The 17,943-nt window shown below is 43.4% G+C and overlaps 1 protein-coding gene across 3 annotated transcripts in view; it reads left to right on the top strand.

Annotated features, from left to right (window-relative positions):
- zfyve28 (zinc finger, FYVE domain containing 28) overlaps positions 1 to 17,943 on the top strand; it is a 162,495-nt gene that overhangs the window by 112,343 nt on the left and 32,209 nt on the right. For all 3 annotated transcript variants that reach the window (XM_088638106.1, XM_088638097.1, XM_088638089.1), the window contains exons 3-6: positions 10,393 to 10,530; positions 13,127 to 13,329; positions 16,901 to 16,990; positions 17,361 to 17,450. In XM_088638106.1, the coding sequence (XP_088494232.1) occupies positions 10,393 to 10,530; positions 13,127 to 13,329; positions 16,901 to 16,990; positions 17,361 to 17,450 (521 nt within the window). The remainder of the gene's footprint in view (positions 1 to 10,392; positions 10,531 to 13,126; positions 13,330 to 16,900; positions 16,991 to 17,360; positions 17,451 to 17,943) is intronic.

Genomic DNA, 17,943 nt, shown 5'->3' with positions numbered 1-17,943 from the left:
TCTCTGCTTGCTAAATTCATCTAGAACCCGTCTTTATCGTCTGCTTGTACCTTGTGTTTACAGTATATTGCATGAAATCTGGAAAAATAACAATGAAACGGCAATGGAACACAGTTTTACTCTAAAATCATTAATTATGCCCTACTAATCAGATTGTAATCAGATAACAAGAAACGAATAATAGGAAAATCCCAGGAGAACAGAAACTTTAAAACCATGTGTTTTTGAGACACATTGTTTGTTCCGAGAAAGCTCTCCATGGTATTCAGATAGGGAACTTTAAGTCAGTCGGGAGCTTAAATATGAGCTCAGCTTTCTGTTTATTGTATTATTTTTCCCATTAATTTTGATAGCTCAATTAACTCCACTAAACTGAGTGTCTCCAGGTGTATCTGTGTGCCAGGCTGTGCTTATATCACTGCCTGTCTGATGTCCATGCCCCCTGCGGCATCACAACTTGTAGAAAATGTCTACTGTGGTACTGCTTACTGCCAGTTATAGTCATTGTTAATTTCACTTTACAGGCCATCCACTGTCCCCTTGGAACGAATTCCTTAAACTTTGAACATGGTGTTTTTCTGTTCCCGTTATGCTCTACATTCACATAATGACACAGGGCCAGAACTGAAAATACATTGATCTTCATTATCTCTAAGAAGATTTGGAGATAATCTGAAAGGGGAACTATACAGCCTGTCTTGCTGAAGTGAATGTACATCTCTTCTGCAGTGAGTACCTGTGAGGTGTCTTTTTAGCAGTGACGCTGTTTATCTAGCCCAGTCCTGGGTTGCTTTCGGGACATGTCTGCTCCGATGCCAGGCTGCTGAGACCTTGTCATGGAATATAGCATTTATCTTTGCCTTTGCACAGTGAAGATTGAACTGGCATTGAGAGCTGCCACTCACATTGATCATGCTGTCTGTACACCTGCAGTGGATTTCCCTGGAGCTTTTGCAATGCCTTGGTACTCTCTGTGGCTCCATTGTGTGGAAAAGCTTTTCCTCTCGATGCCCTTGGAGCTACTGACAAAGAATAAATAATTATTGAAAGTTCCCAGAATGCACATGTCTACAACTCCAGTTATGATTACAGTACTTGAAGGAGCATGTTCTTTGCCCTGTTCCTGTCTCATTAACCTGTCTGCCGTAACAGAGCAGTCAGTTGACAGCACAAATCTCTTCATTTAACCCAGAGTGCCCCTCCCCTGGTCTTAAATGGATTAGGTGTGTAATTTAATTGATCCCGGAAACTCTAAAAAGACGTTGATCTTCATTAGCTCTAAACAGATTTGGAACGGATCTGACTATTCATAATCTAACCTATTTAAAACAGATTGATTAGCAGGAGAGGTAATTAACAATTAATTACTTGAAGTGTCATCAGCTTAAGCTGCATTCACAGGTACTTGCTGTTGTCCAGGGAATGTGCAGATTGTAACAGTGAAGAACCCATTAGGAGCACTGGTGACAGTCATACGCTAGATATGAAAACTAATGGCTGCCTGGCCTCTAGTCTAGATCAGATCGGAAATATGTTCTAGATACGTGTGGTGTCTAATGCTGGAGAAATGTATGTATTCATTTTTAAAAAGTTTATAAGTGACTACAAAATGGTACAATAAAATACAATAATTAAATGTATGTCTGTAATTAACATAAAGCTGTTTGCTAAAAATGAATGAGCACAGTTAGCACAGAGCATGTAAAGGAAGACTAAAACAAATCCAGAATATGAGGTCCTGCTATCTTTCTGCTGCTCATGCAGCTCCCTTCCTCACTAGAAATGAGAAAATTCATATCTTTACTAACATGTTTAAGACATAAGGTTTCATCCTGCGGCCCAAAGACATGCTGGTAGGTTATTGTCCCTGGTGTGCACGTGTGTGTGTGTTTGTGACTGTGTGTGCCTTGTGATGGACTGCCGTCCTGTCCAGGGTGTACCCTGCCTTGCACCCGTTGCTTGCTGGGATAGGCTCCGGTTCCCCCATGACCCTGTACTTGAGGAAGAAGTTAGAAAAAAGATGTAAGGAAAATAATTATGATTCCCTGATTTGTTTTGTACATAACAAACCCCTGAGATGCTAAATTCTAAAAAGTGTTGTATAAAGCCTACTTGGAAAATGCCAGGGAAAGACAGTTGCTTTTTCTTAGTGGAGGTGTGGTCTGTTGCACACTTTCGGGTTTAAGAAATCAGACTGAAAAGGTATCGTCTAAGTTCTGTTTTTCTTGATGCTTTGTAATTGTTCATTCTGATTGAAACCATCATGCTAAAGTATTTCGAGGAAATTTGACAAAGGTATCTCTAAGAGCTGGATGAACTTGTATCTTTTCAATGATACAATGATACTTTTATCTTTGAAAGTAGTATGCCTGTATATAATATTTTTTTCAATCTATAATATTTGAAGACCTCTTTTTTATGTTCTGCAAAATACAGCAATCCTTAGTTGCCTGAGGGAAGAAATGACATGGCCTGACTGGAAGAGATCAACCCAGCTGCACATAAAATGCACAGTGTGTGGTTTCTCTGTGTTGTTTTGTAGATCTCCTGCGGTATTTGCGTATTTAACAACCTAAATAGACAAAATTATAAAGTTTCACTGAATAGAACAGAAGGCGCATTCAAGAACACTAACCTGTAATATGAAAGAGGTTCTAAACAGGACAGGTCTGAGGTTTTCAGTGACACACAGGTGAATGATGACCTGAGATTAGCCTGCAGCAAGCAAGCAGTGTCTAATCCTGTTGCTGGTTTTATTAAGATCTTTCTATATAGCAGAACGTCAGTAGCTCTGGGAGTGATACTGGCTGTACAAGGAATTCTTCAGGATTTTTTAACTTTGAGCTTTTTTTTTTCGAGGTGAGGTTTTCCAGTGTGGTGCAGATACTAATTACCAAGTTTTAAAAAGCTCATCTGTTAATAGTGCAGACATCTAGACTGGAGTGCAGAGCACTGAATGCGAGGTTATATGGACCATTGCTGAAACTGTTGTGAACCCTTCATATTGTTCCTATAGAAATGGTTTTATCATGTGATTCTTAAACTGCAGAGCCCTCTCAGATGAACAAATAAGACAATTAAAGTGCATCAGAAACATTGTACAGGAAAGGAGGACTTTCAACTCATCCTGCTAATCTGGCTGATAGTAGCTAATCAGTGCTATAATCTAATCAATATGACTTTGATAAGTGACTGGGCAGTTTGTTACAGACACCAGTGTCCTAGTGTAAAGATCAGCTTTCTGTTTTCAAATCTAAATGTGTCTTCTCTTAATTTTAAGTATCTATTGTTGTGAATTTGTATATTCATTATGTGTTTTGCTGAGTGTGTTAGCATACAGTCTTTATCCAAAGGGTTGTGGGAGTAGGTAACAAGCTTCCCAGCCATTTAAAACATAAATTGCACTATGTGTACTGTATATCCCATGTACACTCCCTCTGTTTTCTTATTTATTAATATTAGTTTTCTTAGTAGTAATTTGCACTATCTGCACCCTGTCTACAAAAAGAGTAGGGGTTTAACCCCAGCGTCCTGGCCAAATTTCCCATTGGCCCTTACCAATCATGGCCTCCTAATTAATCCTCATCTATGAATTGGCTACATTACTCTGCTCTCTAATAGCTGATGTGTGGTGAGTGTTCTGGCGCACCATGGCTGCCGTCGCATCATCCAGGTGGGGCTGCACACTGGTGGTGGTGGTGGGGAGAAACCATGACCTGTAAAGCTCTTTGAGTGGGGTGTCCAGAAAAGCGCTATATAAGTGTAAGCAATTATTATTATTACAATATCTGTGTCCGTGTCCTGTCTGTATTTGCACCGAGGGCCAGGAGGAATGACATTTTGTTCCACCATATACTTGTATATGGCTGGAATGACAAATAAACTTGAACTTGAGCGTGATGTTTTTGAAACTGATGTCCCAACTTCTTTCAAGAAATAGCTGGAGAGATCCCCTGTCTCATTAGCTTCTATCTTCCAAATGATCCAGATGGCTCGAATGGCCTCCTTTTGTTTATAAACTCGTACGTCCATGTGTGCCAGAGGATGTGTGTCTATGAGGAGGGTTTTGGTCTATCAGGACTGAAGACTAAGATAAAAAATGCCTGTGTCATACAATCTTCAATTTATGGAATAAAATGTTAAAATGTCCTTATTCTTTGACTCTTTAATAATTTGCTGTTTTATCTAGAAGGTGGATAATAATCTTCCTAGCCTCCAATGAGCCTGGCTGGAGAACAGTAAGGCTTAAACTAGCTAATTTGGAATATGAATAAAATAATAAGGAACAAAGCACTCTGCATTCTCTGGTGTTTTTGGACACTTTCCATCCACTGAATAAGTGCCAATGACTAATACAGTTCTGTGTCTTCTGTTCGGTGCTGAAAGGGCATGATATTGGAAAAGTTTAGCAGATGAAGACCCAGTGTTTTGCTCCATGTGTACATTGTGTGTGTATGTGAAAACAAAAGTATTCTTCTGCATCTGTAGGAGCAGAATCATCTTCCAGATTCCACAAGGAGACGGCAGGGAGCTTAGTCCTCTTGGATCTTTGTGTCTGATTTCATCCCAACAAAATTCCTTCATATAATGAACAACTCACCTGATGCATGCTGTATTCCAGGACACCCCATTTATAGTGGAACCTTTGCTGCTGCTGCTGCTACATTATCTCAGTAGCTGGGATTTTTCTCAGCAGATTTGTTTTTGCACAGGAGAAAAAATCCATTGCTGTTAGTCTGGGCTCTGGCACACTAATCGTGTCTTTATTTTAGGGACCTTGAGAGGCGCTTGCATGCTTGCCCACATTGATTGTGCATAATCTTTTAATGTATTTCTATGTTAATAATTTAAATATGTTACCTTCGCATTAATCTAGTGTTTGCATCACATTTATTAGCCTGGAGTACTGCAATATAGTACTGCTGAGAAAAATCAATCTGAATTTGACCTCTAAGTTAGCTCATGCCTGGCAGATTATATTGTTATATTTGGTGAACCCTTCTATATAAAGACCATCAGCCAGGCTATACTGCAGCTGTATTGAACTGTATTGAACCACAGATTGATTATTTGCAGTAATGGTCTAGTGATTAGAAGAATGCTTAAAGTCCTCTTCGCAGTTGTTCATTTTTAATTTCTTCAGTAATCACCCACACCACACCTTGTGTTTAAGAGACCTTTTCATCTGCTAACTCACCTTTGTTTTCAAAAGAGCAAGAGAGAAATGCAGATAAGAGAACTGAAGAGTGAGGACAGATTTCTTGTATTGCTGCATATCAAGAGCCAGAACATTCGCAGCAAACAAGACAGGGTCGGGTTAGTCGGCCTTGGGCCCTGGGTTCCACGCCTGAACAGGACCTCGAACCTTCCAATAAGTGAAATTGTTGAATTGATCCTTAATGGCTTGATCGTATAATTTAGCTGTTCTGGTGACTGGCGAAGAATAGAAACCAGATCCAGAGTTTGACTACCCTCCTTTTAGGGAGTATATCCAAATCCTGGGTTATGTGCAGTGATAGGTCCAGCATTGGAAAAGCTTTAACCACCCTGGTCAGAGGGACTTCAGGTCTCCTCCGAGAACAGGAGTCACTTGCTTACACAAATGTCTGTGTGGGAGTGTGTGACGGGCCGTATTGTGGATGCTGCTACCCAGGCTTCCTTTAAGAAAATGGATGCAAGATGAGATCAGTTATCTATCGGCAACCAAACAGGCCGGATGGGCTGAATGGGCTCGTCTTGTTTGTGACCCGCCCCTCCCTCCCCTTCAGTGTGAGCTTGACTGGATTTTGCCCTGCTCTTGTCTCATTTCCCTCAGCTTTCCCGTGTTATATCAGACCAGAATGTTCATTGTCGTTGAGTGAAATGGTGACACTCGTGCAGCTGGTCTTCCTAGGAGTCTAGATTTATTACTTTAAATAAGCAACATCTCTGAAAAGAGAAAATCTCATTTACAGAGATGTCTTTTCCAATGGGCACACAATCATAACGGTGTCAGTTCTGGCAGGTCCTATACGTTTTGTGGGAAATCAAAGGTTCAGTATCTGACGTGTTTTCGTCTTTGCAGACCATGTCAGTTAATGGGTTTTTCTGTCCCTTTGTATGTGAGCCTGGGCCATGTGGACACGGGGCTGTGTGGTGTCGTGACTTGTTGCTCTGTGTCTCATTGGTGTTGCTCTGTCAGGTGACAGTTACAGATTTCCTGCCAGACCCCTTAATTCTCGGGAACTTTGACCTGTGAATTTTACCTGGCTACCTAAATGCTGAGGAAGGGATTTTAATGGGCTGGAGTCATGTGATCTGCGCTGCTTATCCTGACGGAAAGTGCTGTTTAACTCCCAGAAACTTAGGTCCCATCTGGCACGTTGCTCCACGCTGTAATTGAAAAAGCATGAATTAACACTTAAATCCCTCCTGAATAAATCCTAAACTTGTGAAAATGAACAAGTGAGTAGCTGGCACAATTGCTGGCACTGTGATTCTAAGCAGCAATTACTATGGAGCATTCTCTAACATAGAACACCTTCACATAGCATGAAGACATAGGCTAGGAGATTCTCTGATTTTGTGGTTGGATGTACTGAGGATGACCAGGCTTCTGGGGAATTCGCCCAGAGAGGAACTTGCAGATTGCTTTTGGTGATGGTGGAAATGATTGACTGTTTTGTCAGAATTTGCAAAGGCTGCACCTTTAATGTAATGGAGAATGCGGCAAAGCCTGGGCTCAGCACAGGTGACAAGAAGTGCCGTGGTGGTCTGGGATTGTGCTAGTGTCAGCTGACTGCTGCCCGCAGATGGCACAGAGAGGGCAGCCCTCTCTCCAAGTCCAGCCTTGCCTGTCCAGCACATCCTGGAGCAGCACAGTCGGTCTTTGTGTCCGTGATCTTTAGATCTCAGGGCTCACAGTGCTCCCTGGGGCAGATGCTGCACAGTAACAGCCCCCAGGTATTCTTAAGTTGAACAGCTGTGCCCCTTCTGTCTAACTGTGGCCTAGTCTCCTGGTCCTAACCTGCTGTAACACTGGCCCTGCATGTGACTGATGTACCCGGGTGATGAGCTTCAGTGCAGGGGCTTTAACAATGGCGTTTACTGTATTTACACCACCTCTCATTGTCACTGTGCCTGGACCCTTCACATGCTGTAATCCTGCCCAGCCTTTCACTCAATTAAACAGGCTCCAAAGGAATCCTTCACAACTGGTCTCGGTGAACAATTGCGTGAGAACCCAGTGTTGAGACACAGCAGAGTGGTCTTTTTTTTATCTTGACAGTTTCACAGAGTACAGTGCTGATTCTCGCATTAAAAAGTTCAAAGAAAAAAATGGGTCCAAGATTAATCTAAATGTGCAGGCACACACACGCAAGAAGAAAAAACATTTTGGTTTTCAGATTGAACTTGAAAAATAGCATGCCTTTGATTGGCTTTGACTTTCTAGTTATTTGAGCTGTTTCATATCGTGAAAGGCAAGAGCCAGTCAATTACATTAGATTAGTACTTGTGTGGGTGTCACAGCTGTTGGCCCTGACATTGAAAAGCTTAGAATTTAGACATCACAGCTTTCTTTAAAGATATCATCAGCCACTTTTTAAAGCTCAATAACATTACAACAAAGTGCTTGTTCACACATAGTTGAAACCCCCTGCAGTATCACTGAACATGGCAAGAAAAATGAAGGACTTTTCCCAGTTTTTTGTGAGTATGGCACACAAAGTCTCAAATAGGTTGATTTTTGATTACAATTAACAAGTGAGATGAACCCCATCCCCACCTCACCAAATCAAGATGGGGGGTGTTCTAAGGTGGTTTTGTCCTGCTCTTTTCTTGTCGTGCATGACCAAAGCTGGCTTGTTTGGTCTCTCGAGATGCCCCGCAGGGGAGCACCACAGTGGTCTCTTCACAGCAGACTGGCACAGGGCTTTTCCACGCCTATTAAGATGGGATCAGCTATAGAGCAACTCTATTTATACCCTCTCTTTAGCGAAGGCGCCACTTACTCCAGACCTGCTGCCCATGAAGTGGAGGTCAGGTGACTGGGAGAGTTCATTCCAGGCAGATTGAGCCACTCAGAGCCCGTCTGGCGTTTACATAACTGACAGACCGCAGAGGATTCATGCCTGTGCCATATAAAAATAGCAAAGAAGAAAGGGAAAAAAATCCTGGACGGGCTCCAAGTGACAAGTGATTTGGGCGTGCGTTAACAAAGGGAGGCAGTGGATAAGCAGATTGTCCTACAGGCATGGGAGTGCTTCTAAACTCCACGTTTCGCTTTTATAAGATTATAACGTGGAGAGCTATAGAACCCTTTTGTGAGGCATTGTGGCAGACAAGCCCTGCTCATGGGGCTTCTTTCTGCCTGTTTGTGAGGAGCCGCGCCTGTTGGAATGATGCGGGGGGGGGGCGCCGGTGGCCCGACGTCCACATCAGCAGAAGAACAAGGGGGCAGACGCAACGAGCTGCCTGACCTGGGGGCCTTGGCAGTAACAGCGTCCAGGACTTAGCTGCTGCGTCACGCTGTTCACATTGTTTCAAATAGTTTATATGCCCTTACAGGTCATTTTAGAGTACGAGTAAGAAAACGATTGCCTTTCAGTTTTTAAAAATGCCAAAGTACATAAAAGTAAAAATTCCACAGTACTAAAGTACTTGTTTATACTGAATTAATGTCATAATGAGCGTTGTTGTTGTTTAACACACACTTTCTGGGAAGAAAACGGTGGATTTTGAATGTTTGAAATTCAGACCCTTTGTGCCCCCCGGCAGTGTGTGACCCCTGTGTGAGCGAGAGGGTCCAGCTCCTCCTGAGTGTCCAGCACCTCTTCCAGAGCTGATTCTGGAAAAACTAAGGCTGTGCAGGAGGCAAAGGGTTAAACTGAAACTACAAAGGACTGACCTGCCAGGGAAAGGAGTTCTGGGAGACCCAGACAGCAGAAGCAGGGTCACAGGGTGTCACTGGGTGTCACAGTATTGGCCAGAGAAGGTCAGAGGTCAGGTCCCTGAGGCTGAAAGGCTGGATAAGACCGGTCCGACACAGTATGAGCAATATTAAACAAAGACACTCTCTGATAACGACCTCAAAGGCAGAGGAGATGAGAAGCCACTAGAGGAGGGTTGATCTTGCAACCACCAATGTTTTTTTCAAATGACCAGTTTTGTATAAGCAGAGAACCATAAAACATGTACTCAGTTTTAACTCTGCTGACCTGCAAATATTCTGTCGCATTAATGCAAACATTTATGTGGACAAAGCAGTTTGACACTACAGCAACTCAGAATATGGTTGAAGAAGAGCATTTATGCTAAGGATAGAGTCCAGATGAACACCAGAGGAAACCAAGATGGCATTGTACTCACAGGTGTTATACAAACCTGTGACACAAAGAAGATCTGGATCAGCTAAGAGCTGTACCACATCTGTATAGTTCTCCAAAATATATATCGTGTATGTATAGTTCTCATGTTGCTGTAGGTTTTTACTTTCAGAACTAGTTCAGTCACAATAGAAGGATAAACTAAATAAAATCTGAAACAGTCACCTGTCACTGAAGCAAATGAACTTAACCAAGGTAATAACAGAAAAGGGAGTGGCATGATGGCACTGGGGTTAGCATTGCTGCCTTGTCTTTCTGGAGACCTGGGCTGCTTGCTACATGTTCTTTCTGTGTTCTTGTGTTTTTCCTCTGGGTGCTCTGCTTTACTCCTGTAGTGTGAGTGTGTGTTTGTATCTGTGTGTGCCCTGCAACGGACTGGCGCCCCGTCCAGTCTGGATCCATTGCGTCCTGGAACAGGCTCTGGGCCACCGTCACCCTGTATTGGATAAGCAGTTATTGAAATTGGTGGTGATAAATAACAAAATAGTCCGCTTTATTGCCAAACCAACCCTTTGGGTCATTAGAAATCTTTGTGTTCTGTTGCATAACAAAGATGCAAAAAAAAAAAGCATCAATAACATACATATGCAAAATTCAATACAATGCTCGGTTACAGATTTACCAAAACACACCTTCATAATAGTGTTGAGTTGAGAGACCGAATAGCCTCAGGATAGGCGCTCTTCCAGAACCACTGTGTTCGAGATTCGATCCCTCGGAGCCTTCTTCCTGGGGGAGGGAGCTCAGGCAGGGGAAGACCTGGGTGGGAGTAGTCACAGCCAGTTATCTTAGAAGCAGTGTGGACCAGCTGTCCAGCGGTTTCTCCTCCTGAGAGACGTTCCCAAACCAGACCGGCACCGAAAAACTTAACACGCTCGCTAACAGCTGTTCTTCTGTAAAAATTGACCATATCTTCCTGAGACACAGGAAACTCGGTATTACACAAGCAGTGTTTAATTACTGTCGTTAATGGTGACGGTTATTTTCCAGTGTGATTTATTTTGTCCCTTTTTTCTCTCACATCCAGGACAGTGTGCTAAACATCATAAACCAAATCATGGATGAATGTATCCCTGCCGACCGGGCGAACCGAGACTTCTGTGTGAAGTTCCCTGAGGAGATCAGACACGAGAACCTGGGGGGGCAGCTGTGGTTTGGGGCCGAGGTAAGGCTGTTCTTCTTCAGTGTGGTAATCCATGACCGTCTGGGTCCCGTGAGCTAACTGGGAGAACGGGACACCTACAGTATGCATTTGCCAGCGACTAGATAAACCATAACCTCAAACATTTAATTGGAGCCACATGAATAAAACCACAAGAAAGTACCGGGAAAAGCTAAGGTTTCTGCTGGAAGAGGTGTTAGTGAGGCCAATAGGGGGCGCTTAGTCTGCGGTCTGAGTGGCTACAAATGCCCCAGTACAGTGATGGGAACACTAAAGTGTAAAAAAGGTGCCTTCCTTTGGGTGAGACGGAAACCGAGGTCCTGACTCTCTGTGGCCATTAAAAATCCCAGGTTTCTCGAAGAGAGTAGGGGTGTTACCCCGGTATCCTGGCCAAATTTCCAGCTGGCCTTTACCCATCATGGCCTCCTAATAACCCCCGGCTATGAATTGGCTACATTACTCTGCTCTCCTCCCCACTGATAGCTGATGTGTGGTGAGCGTTCTGGCGCACTATGGCTGCCGTCGCATCATCCAGGTGGGGCTGCACACTGGTGGTGGTGGAGGGGAGAAACCATGACCTGTAAAGCTCTTTTAGTGGAGTGTCCTAAAAAGCACTATACTGTATAAATTATTATTAAAAACTGTCGAATTAATAATAATAATTTGCATCAAGTCTCCTCAGAGGAAAAGTCTTCTCTGTTCCAGCATAAAAAGGTTGTTCTTTCAGTTTGTCAGTCTGTCTTTTACGAACTGGAATGTGTCTAGTTGCTCACTGCCAGACTGATTCCACAGCAGCAATATCTTTTTTTAGTAACAAGGTGTCCAAATGTATTCACAAAATTCTTCAGAGTCTATGCATTGATATAAATTAAGAACTGCAGTGGTTCTAACAGAGATGACTGTGGTACTCCACTAATTACTTTATTACCCCAAGTTTAACATTTGCTCCTTAATTAGGATTTAAAATTAGCACTTATGAATATATTTTCCTCGTATTAACATTGTTGACAAATGGGGAGAAACCTGTACTGCTATTAGGCCACCAGCAGTATTTGACTGTCTCCTCAGCCCCCTGTGACACAGGCAGCTCTTCTCATAATGGCCAGTAAAGAGGTGCCATGGAGACCCACTGTACAGAACCTTGTATAGTAATAATAATAATAATAATAATAATAATAATAATAATAATAATAATAATAATAATAATAATAATAAGCGTTAGGCCATCTACTATTTTTATGACATTTCATATCGATTTTAATTCCTGTTGGAATTTCAGTTTTTAAAAAGGCTGTGGGGAGATCCATTTCTGAGCTTTCTTTCTATGTATAGCAAATCCACACTGATGCTGGCATGAGACTGAACAAACTGGGCATCATGTGTCTATCGTGAGCAGTCCAGTCCTGAACCGTATCCGTTTAAAACCTGTTATAATCGTTGTCTCCTGTCAGAGAGAGGCCGAGACACACTTCACCATCCTCGCAAGCTCAGAGCAGACACCCACACTTGGGAATCAGAAATCAGCCATACAAATCTGATTATCTCTGATTTGGGGACCCTAAGGTTTCGGCAATTAAGCGATGGTTTGTTAAGGTCAGGTGTGTTTATTAAGATATCTAACAGTGAACAGTTTTCCTCTGTCAGGCGAATTAATTCTTCCAGGAGGTAAAGAAGCAAGTCTTCCATTCGAGGTAGGGAATCCCTCAGAACAAGGCTCACGGGCACAAGATGTATGAGACCCGCTTACTTATCTTGCTGGGAGCTGTGGTTGGGGGTCTGTTTCCAGTCGTGTCTGAACTCCAGTGTAACTGCCACACATCGTGCTGTGCTTCTGTTTTAAAACTTGGAAAGTTCAAGGCAAATAATTCAAAGGAAAATAGGTTTGCTGAGGAAGAACTGGATGTGTGGCAGTCAGTAACCCCCGAGTGACCTGACCCCACTCAAAGACATGTTAAGATTTGTCTTCTTTTATATTCTCGAGTCTTAAAGGCAGATAGCAATAAGCATTCACTCCCGTAACCCTGCTGTATTAAAGTGTCCCCTTCTGCCCAGACAGAATATAAAAGCACAGATACTCTATTTGCCACATAGTAGGAATTAGCCCTGTGTCCCAGACAGCGACTCAGCTCCACACTGCAGCCGTAGTCAAACACCGCCGGCACGCGCGCGCATTCCAGACAGAGCAGCAGATGCAGCAGTGTGGAAACCTTTCCGTGGCTGGAGCTTGACGTGCTTATATTTGCCTGTAGCATCTAGTAGATGAAAGAAGCTGAACCAAATGGCAGCTGGGCTGCAACAGATCAGAAGTGACGGACGTCTATCTGGGGGTCCGTTCAGTACACTGGGAGTTGTTAGGCACTGCACATTGGTGTGTCCAGGTTTACCACAAGACATCCTTGGCTGTTCATCAGCCCCTCTGTGATACAGAGGCTGAAGTTAGCAGATTCAGTTGCAGCTGCCTTTTTATTTTTCAGAAAACCTGTTATTTTGTCGATCCGGTGCATATCCACTGCCGCCCTGATTGCTTCCGGCCTGTGTTGCTGATCGGCTCGCGTGTCTGTGCTTCCTAACTCCCTCTCTCTCTGTCCGGTCTGGCCAGTGCCTGGCGGCCGGCTCCATCATCATGAACCGGGAGATCGAGAGCATGGCCATGAGGCCCCTGGCCAAGGACCTGACGCGCAGCCTGGAGGAGGTGCGCACCATCACCCGCGACCAGGCCCTGCGAGACCTCAACACCTACACCGACAAGATGAAGGAGGCCCTGCGGCACTTCGACAGCCTGTTCGCCGAGTTTGAGCTCAGGTCAGAGGCAGGGGGAGGGAAAGGGCAGAGAGAGCAGCACTGAGAGCGAGCACAGAGACCAGCAGGCTCCTTATTTAGCCTCTGATCCTCAATTGAAATCTTTTTATTTCTTCATTACGTAAATGAAATCATAGCAGGTGAGAGAGGCCGATATAGCAAGCACCTCGGAGCTGTTAGTCAGCTCCAGGTCTGGGTCTGCTGGCACTGACTCCAACATGTGTCACTCAGGCTCCGAGCACTTCCTGTGTGAAACAGAAAGGTTTAATCACTTGGCCCCTGCTGAGCCAGACAGATATATATTTTACTGTCATCAGCACTGCTTTGAAGTTTGGGGCATGGAATTATTGTATACTAAGCATCCACAGAAGCTTATCACAACTGCAGCAACTTTGCAAAGTTATTGTTGGGGAAATGTCCAATTTTTTGGCAGCAGACAGACTGACAATGACATGTTTAAATTCATTGTGCTGATTATTGTGTGTCACTTGCGAGCTTGATCAGCAGGGTCGTGACTTTGAATGTCACAGGCTTTCAGCAGTCACCGTGGGAAGTTGTACAGGGTGCACTGCTCTGCTTCAGCTGACAGATTCTGTCTTGTTCGACACTATCCTATTCCTCTTGCACAGCCTGGACAAGAATGTGCCTGTTCACTGGTCTCTGAGCTCCAGATGTCACATATCATCCCCACTCATCATACAGATGTTGAATGGAGCTTAAGTCTGGCATGTAGTTCATCTCTGTCATAGCTATCAAATTCTCATCCCTCAAACAAGCCGCTGTTGCAGGAGCAGCATGAGGATGTGTGTTGTCCTGCTGGAATGTTGTCACATCAGGATGGGCATGCATGAAGGCCAGCTGGGGAGATCCTGGGGCTTGATCCGTGTAGTATCGTGCAGCCTGGCTGCCATCAATCCCCACAAGTAAAATTGGTACGACCCCTGGTCTCCCATACCGTGGCATGTCATTGACGGACTGTGTTTGGCTGTAATACCTTGACAGGTTTAATAATCCCCGTCTGTGACGTCTCCATACAGTAAATCACAGCGCACTGATGTACTGTAGGTTACCCTCCAGCACAATGACACAGATGTGTTGGTCTCTTGATAAGGGTGTATTGGTGCTTTTTATGTTTTCTTTCTTTCTCTTTCCAAGCGACATTCAATAAGTTTAAATCACTTGTGCCCAGTCCACCTTCTGGCAAGGACATTTAGTATTTGTGCAATAGTCAATGTCATCATCATCAGTCAGGAATGAATGATTAATTCGATTCATGTGAAAAATATTTGAACAGTATTCTAAATTTTCAATAGCTGCATATTTTTTCTTGTTTTTAAAACTGAACCTTGTTTTATTTTTCTGGAAGCAAACATGCATCGAGTGATGCTTCTTCTGATGCCCAGTGTATTTAATAATTTACTGATTGCAATAGACAGTTCTTAACGTGGAAGAAAAATATCGGCTTGACATTTATATGTCTGACTTGTAACGCCATATGACTTATTGGCACTTCTATTCAGACAACATAAAGTGCAGTGCATTCAGTGATTCCTAAGGTGATAATTCTCCCTAGAAACCACTTGTCAAAGTGACCTTTAAAGATTTCTCAATAGTCTTTCCTTGTACTAGGGCTTCGGTGAAAAAAAGCTATTTTGGTGTGTAATTTTTGAAAAACAAAACTGATATAGCTTTTTCCTAAATATTACTAGTTATTGGAAGATACTGAATTTATTTTTTTGTGATCACCCTTCATGAGTCTTGTCTCCAAAATACACCGTGAGAGAGTGTTTCACAGACGCCCTTTTCCTCCTGGTGTAGCTCTTTAATAAATCACTTCCATAAACAGAGAAGGAAGGCAAATGCGGTCCGTTCCTATGGAAAAGAGCATTAACCTTCCTATCCGATCCCCTGTCCAGTGAGCGCTCTAGTTTACTAGCCGCATGCATTAAACTGTATTTCTGACCTGTAGTGAAAAGGGATGGCACTCAAGTCACAGGCTCAGGACTAATTACTCAGTGGTGCCAATTATTCATAACCCTTTTGACTTTCTCTCTTGTTAAACAGGTCAGGTCTCCTATTTTTTCAGACGTAGCCTACTTTAATTCCCCAAAGTAGAGATGTAGTACATTGTAGCCTATTTATTCTTATTTCTTGCATAAAAAGGAAACTGTTTTTAACAAGGTCTCCATACGGTACATAGCCAGCCAAGATTTCCCATTTAGTGAAAAGAGATACTGCCCAGCTTAGGGCTGCTGCTCAGGAGGGGACTGTGACAGTTAAAGTGGTACAGGAGATCCAGCTGTTGAAAGTTCCCTTGTACGTGTTGTGCTTTGGCTCAAGTGAATCAGACATAGAGCTGAGCAATGTCAATAACTTCTGAACTGCAGCACTGTGGTCAGGGTCCCGGATTTGTAACTGGAAGGTTGTGGGTTCAAATCCCAGGAGAGACACTGCTGTTGTCCCCTTGATCAAGATATTTTGCCCATATTGTTCCTGTAAAATACCCAGCTGTATAAGTGGGTGCAAAAGTAAATGTCATTGTCTGTTTAAATCACTATGAAAGCACTCTCAGACAACTTGTTATGAGGAGCTCTATGTAAAAATAAACTGAATTTAAATGCTCGTTACTTCGGATGAAATGGCAGCTATATTGTAGTGATAATTAGTAATAAATTGAGTTTATTGCGCTTTGGGGCTCGGATGATGATTGCACTCACTGCAATCTAGGAACATTTGCTAAGGTTCTGGCTTTCAGTGAGTGCAAGGTGATGGCTTTCCTGTGTTGCCCATCATCTGCTGGTTTCATGTGAAAGAGAGGTGCCCGTTCTAAATGTTTGCGTAACAGATGGGAAAGGCCACCTGAAATGTTAGCGATAAATCTCTTTCCTGGCTTTATGAAACATGTGACACACCAGGTCAAGGGCAGACTAGGAGATAAATGCAGACAATGACCATAACCAGCTCTCTTTGGAGTCCTTTGCACAGCAGTGTTTTGACCATAGTTACTGTACTTCTGTGCTGGCTACATTAACTCTACATTCCCGACTGAGGAGTCATGAGTTGTGAGTTTGTAAAGGTAGGTTGTTCTGTGTTTTAGCCACAGTGGTCTATACGTCGGGAGCTCTTCCTTTTTTCCATCACATGAAAGCTAACAGGAAGCACATGACTACTTCCTGAATAGTACTTCACTCGATCGCAGAGCCACAACCCCAGCAGAGCTGGTCCCCTTTCATACAGCTGGGTGGACTGGAGCAAACAGGGAAACGTGCCTCTCTCAAGGTACAACAGCAGTGTCTGAAACCCTCACCCTGCTAGTTCTGAGCCCAGTGACTTACCCACTGCACCACACCACCCCTATGCACCTGAAGGGCGAAACCAAGTGAAAATAACACCCGGATTGCAGTGAACAGTTGAACAAAGGCTAATTCAGGACCAAGTTTTTTAACTGTGACTTGTTCCATGAATTACCATGACAGCAGAACCTATGACCCAGAGGGGAGGTGAACCCACATATTGGTGTGTTTCGGTCCTGTTTACCATCAGCGCTGATCTCCGGACTTCTCTCTCTCTTTAGTTATGTGTCGGCCATGGTACCTGTAAAGTCGCCAAAGGAGTACTACGTACAGCAGGAAGTGATCGTGCTGTTCTGCGAGACGGTGGAGAGGTAAGGGGAGAAGAGACTGGAGAGACCAACCGTGGGATTAAAGGGTGAATCACAGATGGCACTGCGGTGGTCACAGAGCTGGCAGCTGTGCTTCTTCTGCCTGTGCTGTCAATATTTGGGAAAGGGGCAGCTGTTTCTGTGCACCAAAGGGTTGTGGGAGTCTGGAACAAGCTGTCCAGCCATGTTGAAGTCAATACCCTGGCTTCTTTCAACAAACTGCTGGATGAGATTCTTGGATCAATTAACTACTAACTACCAAATGTGCTTGATGGACCGAATGCACTCCTCTTGTTTGGAACCTTATGTTCTTCTTAAAGCTGGTGTCGGCAGGTCCTTTAATAACCCTGTGTTTGTCTGGATGATTTCCTAGGGCCCTGAAGCTTGGTTACCTCACTCAAGACATGATTGACGACTATGAACCTGCACTGATGTTTACAATTCCAAGACTAGCCATCGTATGGTGAGTACTGAAGTATGTACTGACTTTAGAGAAAATATCGAGAGGTGGAGAAGTATCAATTTTAACCGTATTTCACTGGGGATCAGAAAGTAAACACACAAGGGAAAGTGTATATTTGGTAAAACTCACTCTCCTTTGTGCTAGTGTGCGTTTTTGAGTCAGGTTAAACAAGAACTAGTGTTTCTAACAGCAGGGTATAAAATCTAATATAATTCTTTAATAAATTAAATTGTAAAAATCTTGAAAGATTCTCTGCTACTCTAAGGACAAACCAGAGCTGCAGCAGAATTGCAGAGTCTTGCATTAGAACATGTCTGAATGCTTGCTTTTCTGAAGAAACTATGGCAAGCTTTACTTGTCTGTAGGAATTCTATAATTTAGTTACACCGGAGCCAGTGCTGTTGTCTGTGAGAGTGGGCATGTCTGAATATAGATATCAGTGTGCATATGTGGGTGTAGAGTATTGGAATTAAGTAATGCAAAGTGGGCAATG

The sequence above is a fragment of the Lepisosteus platostomus genome, chromosome 1, assembly GCF_059453375.1.
Source record: "Lepisosteus platostomus isolate fLepPlt1 chromosome 1, fLepPlt1.hap1, whole genome shotgun sequence".
NCBI lineage: Eukaryota > Metazoa > Chordata > Actinopteri > Semionotiformes > Lepisosteidae > Lepisosteus > Lepisosteus platostomus.
This window is presented reverse-complemented; position numbering and strand designations above follow the sequence as displayed.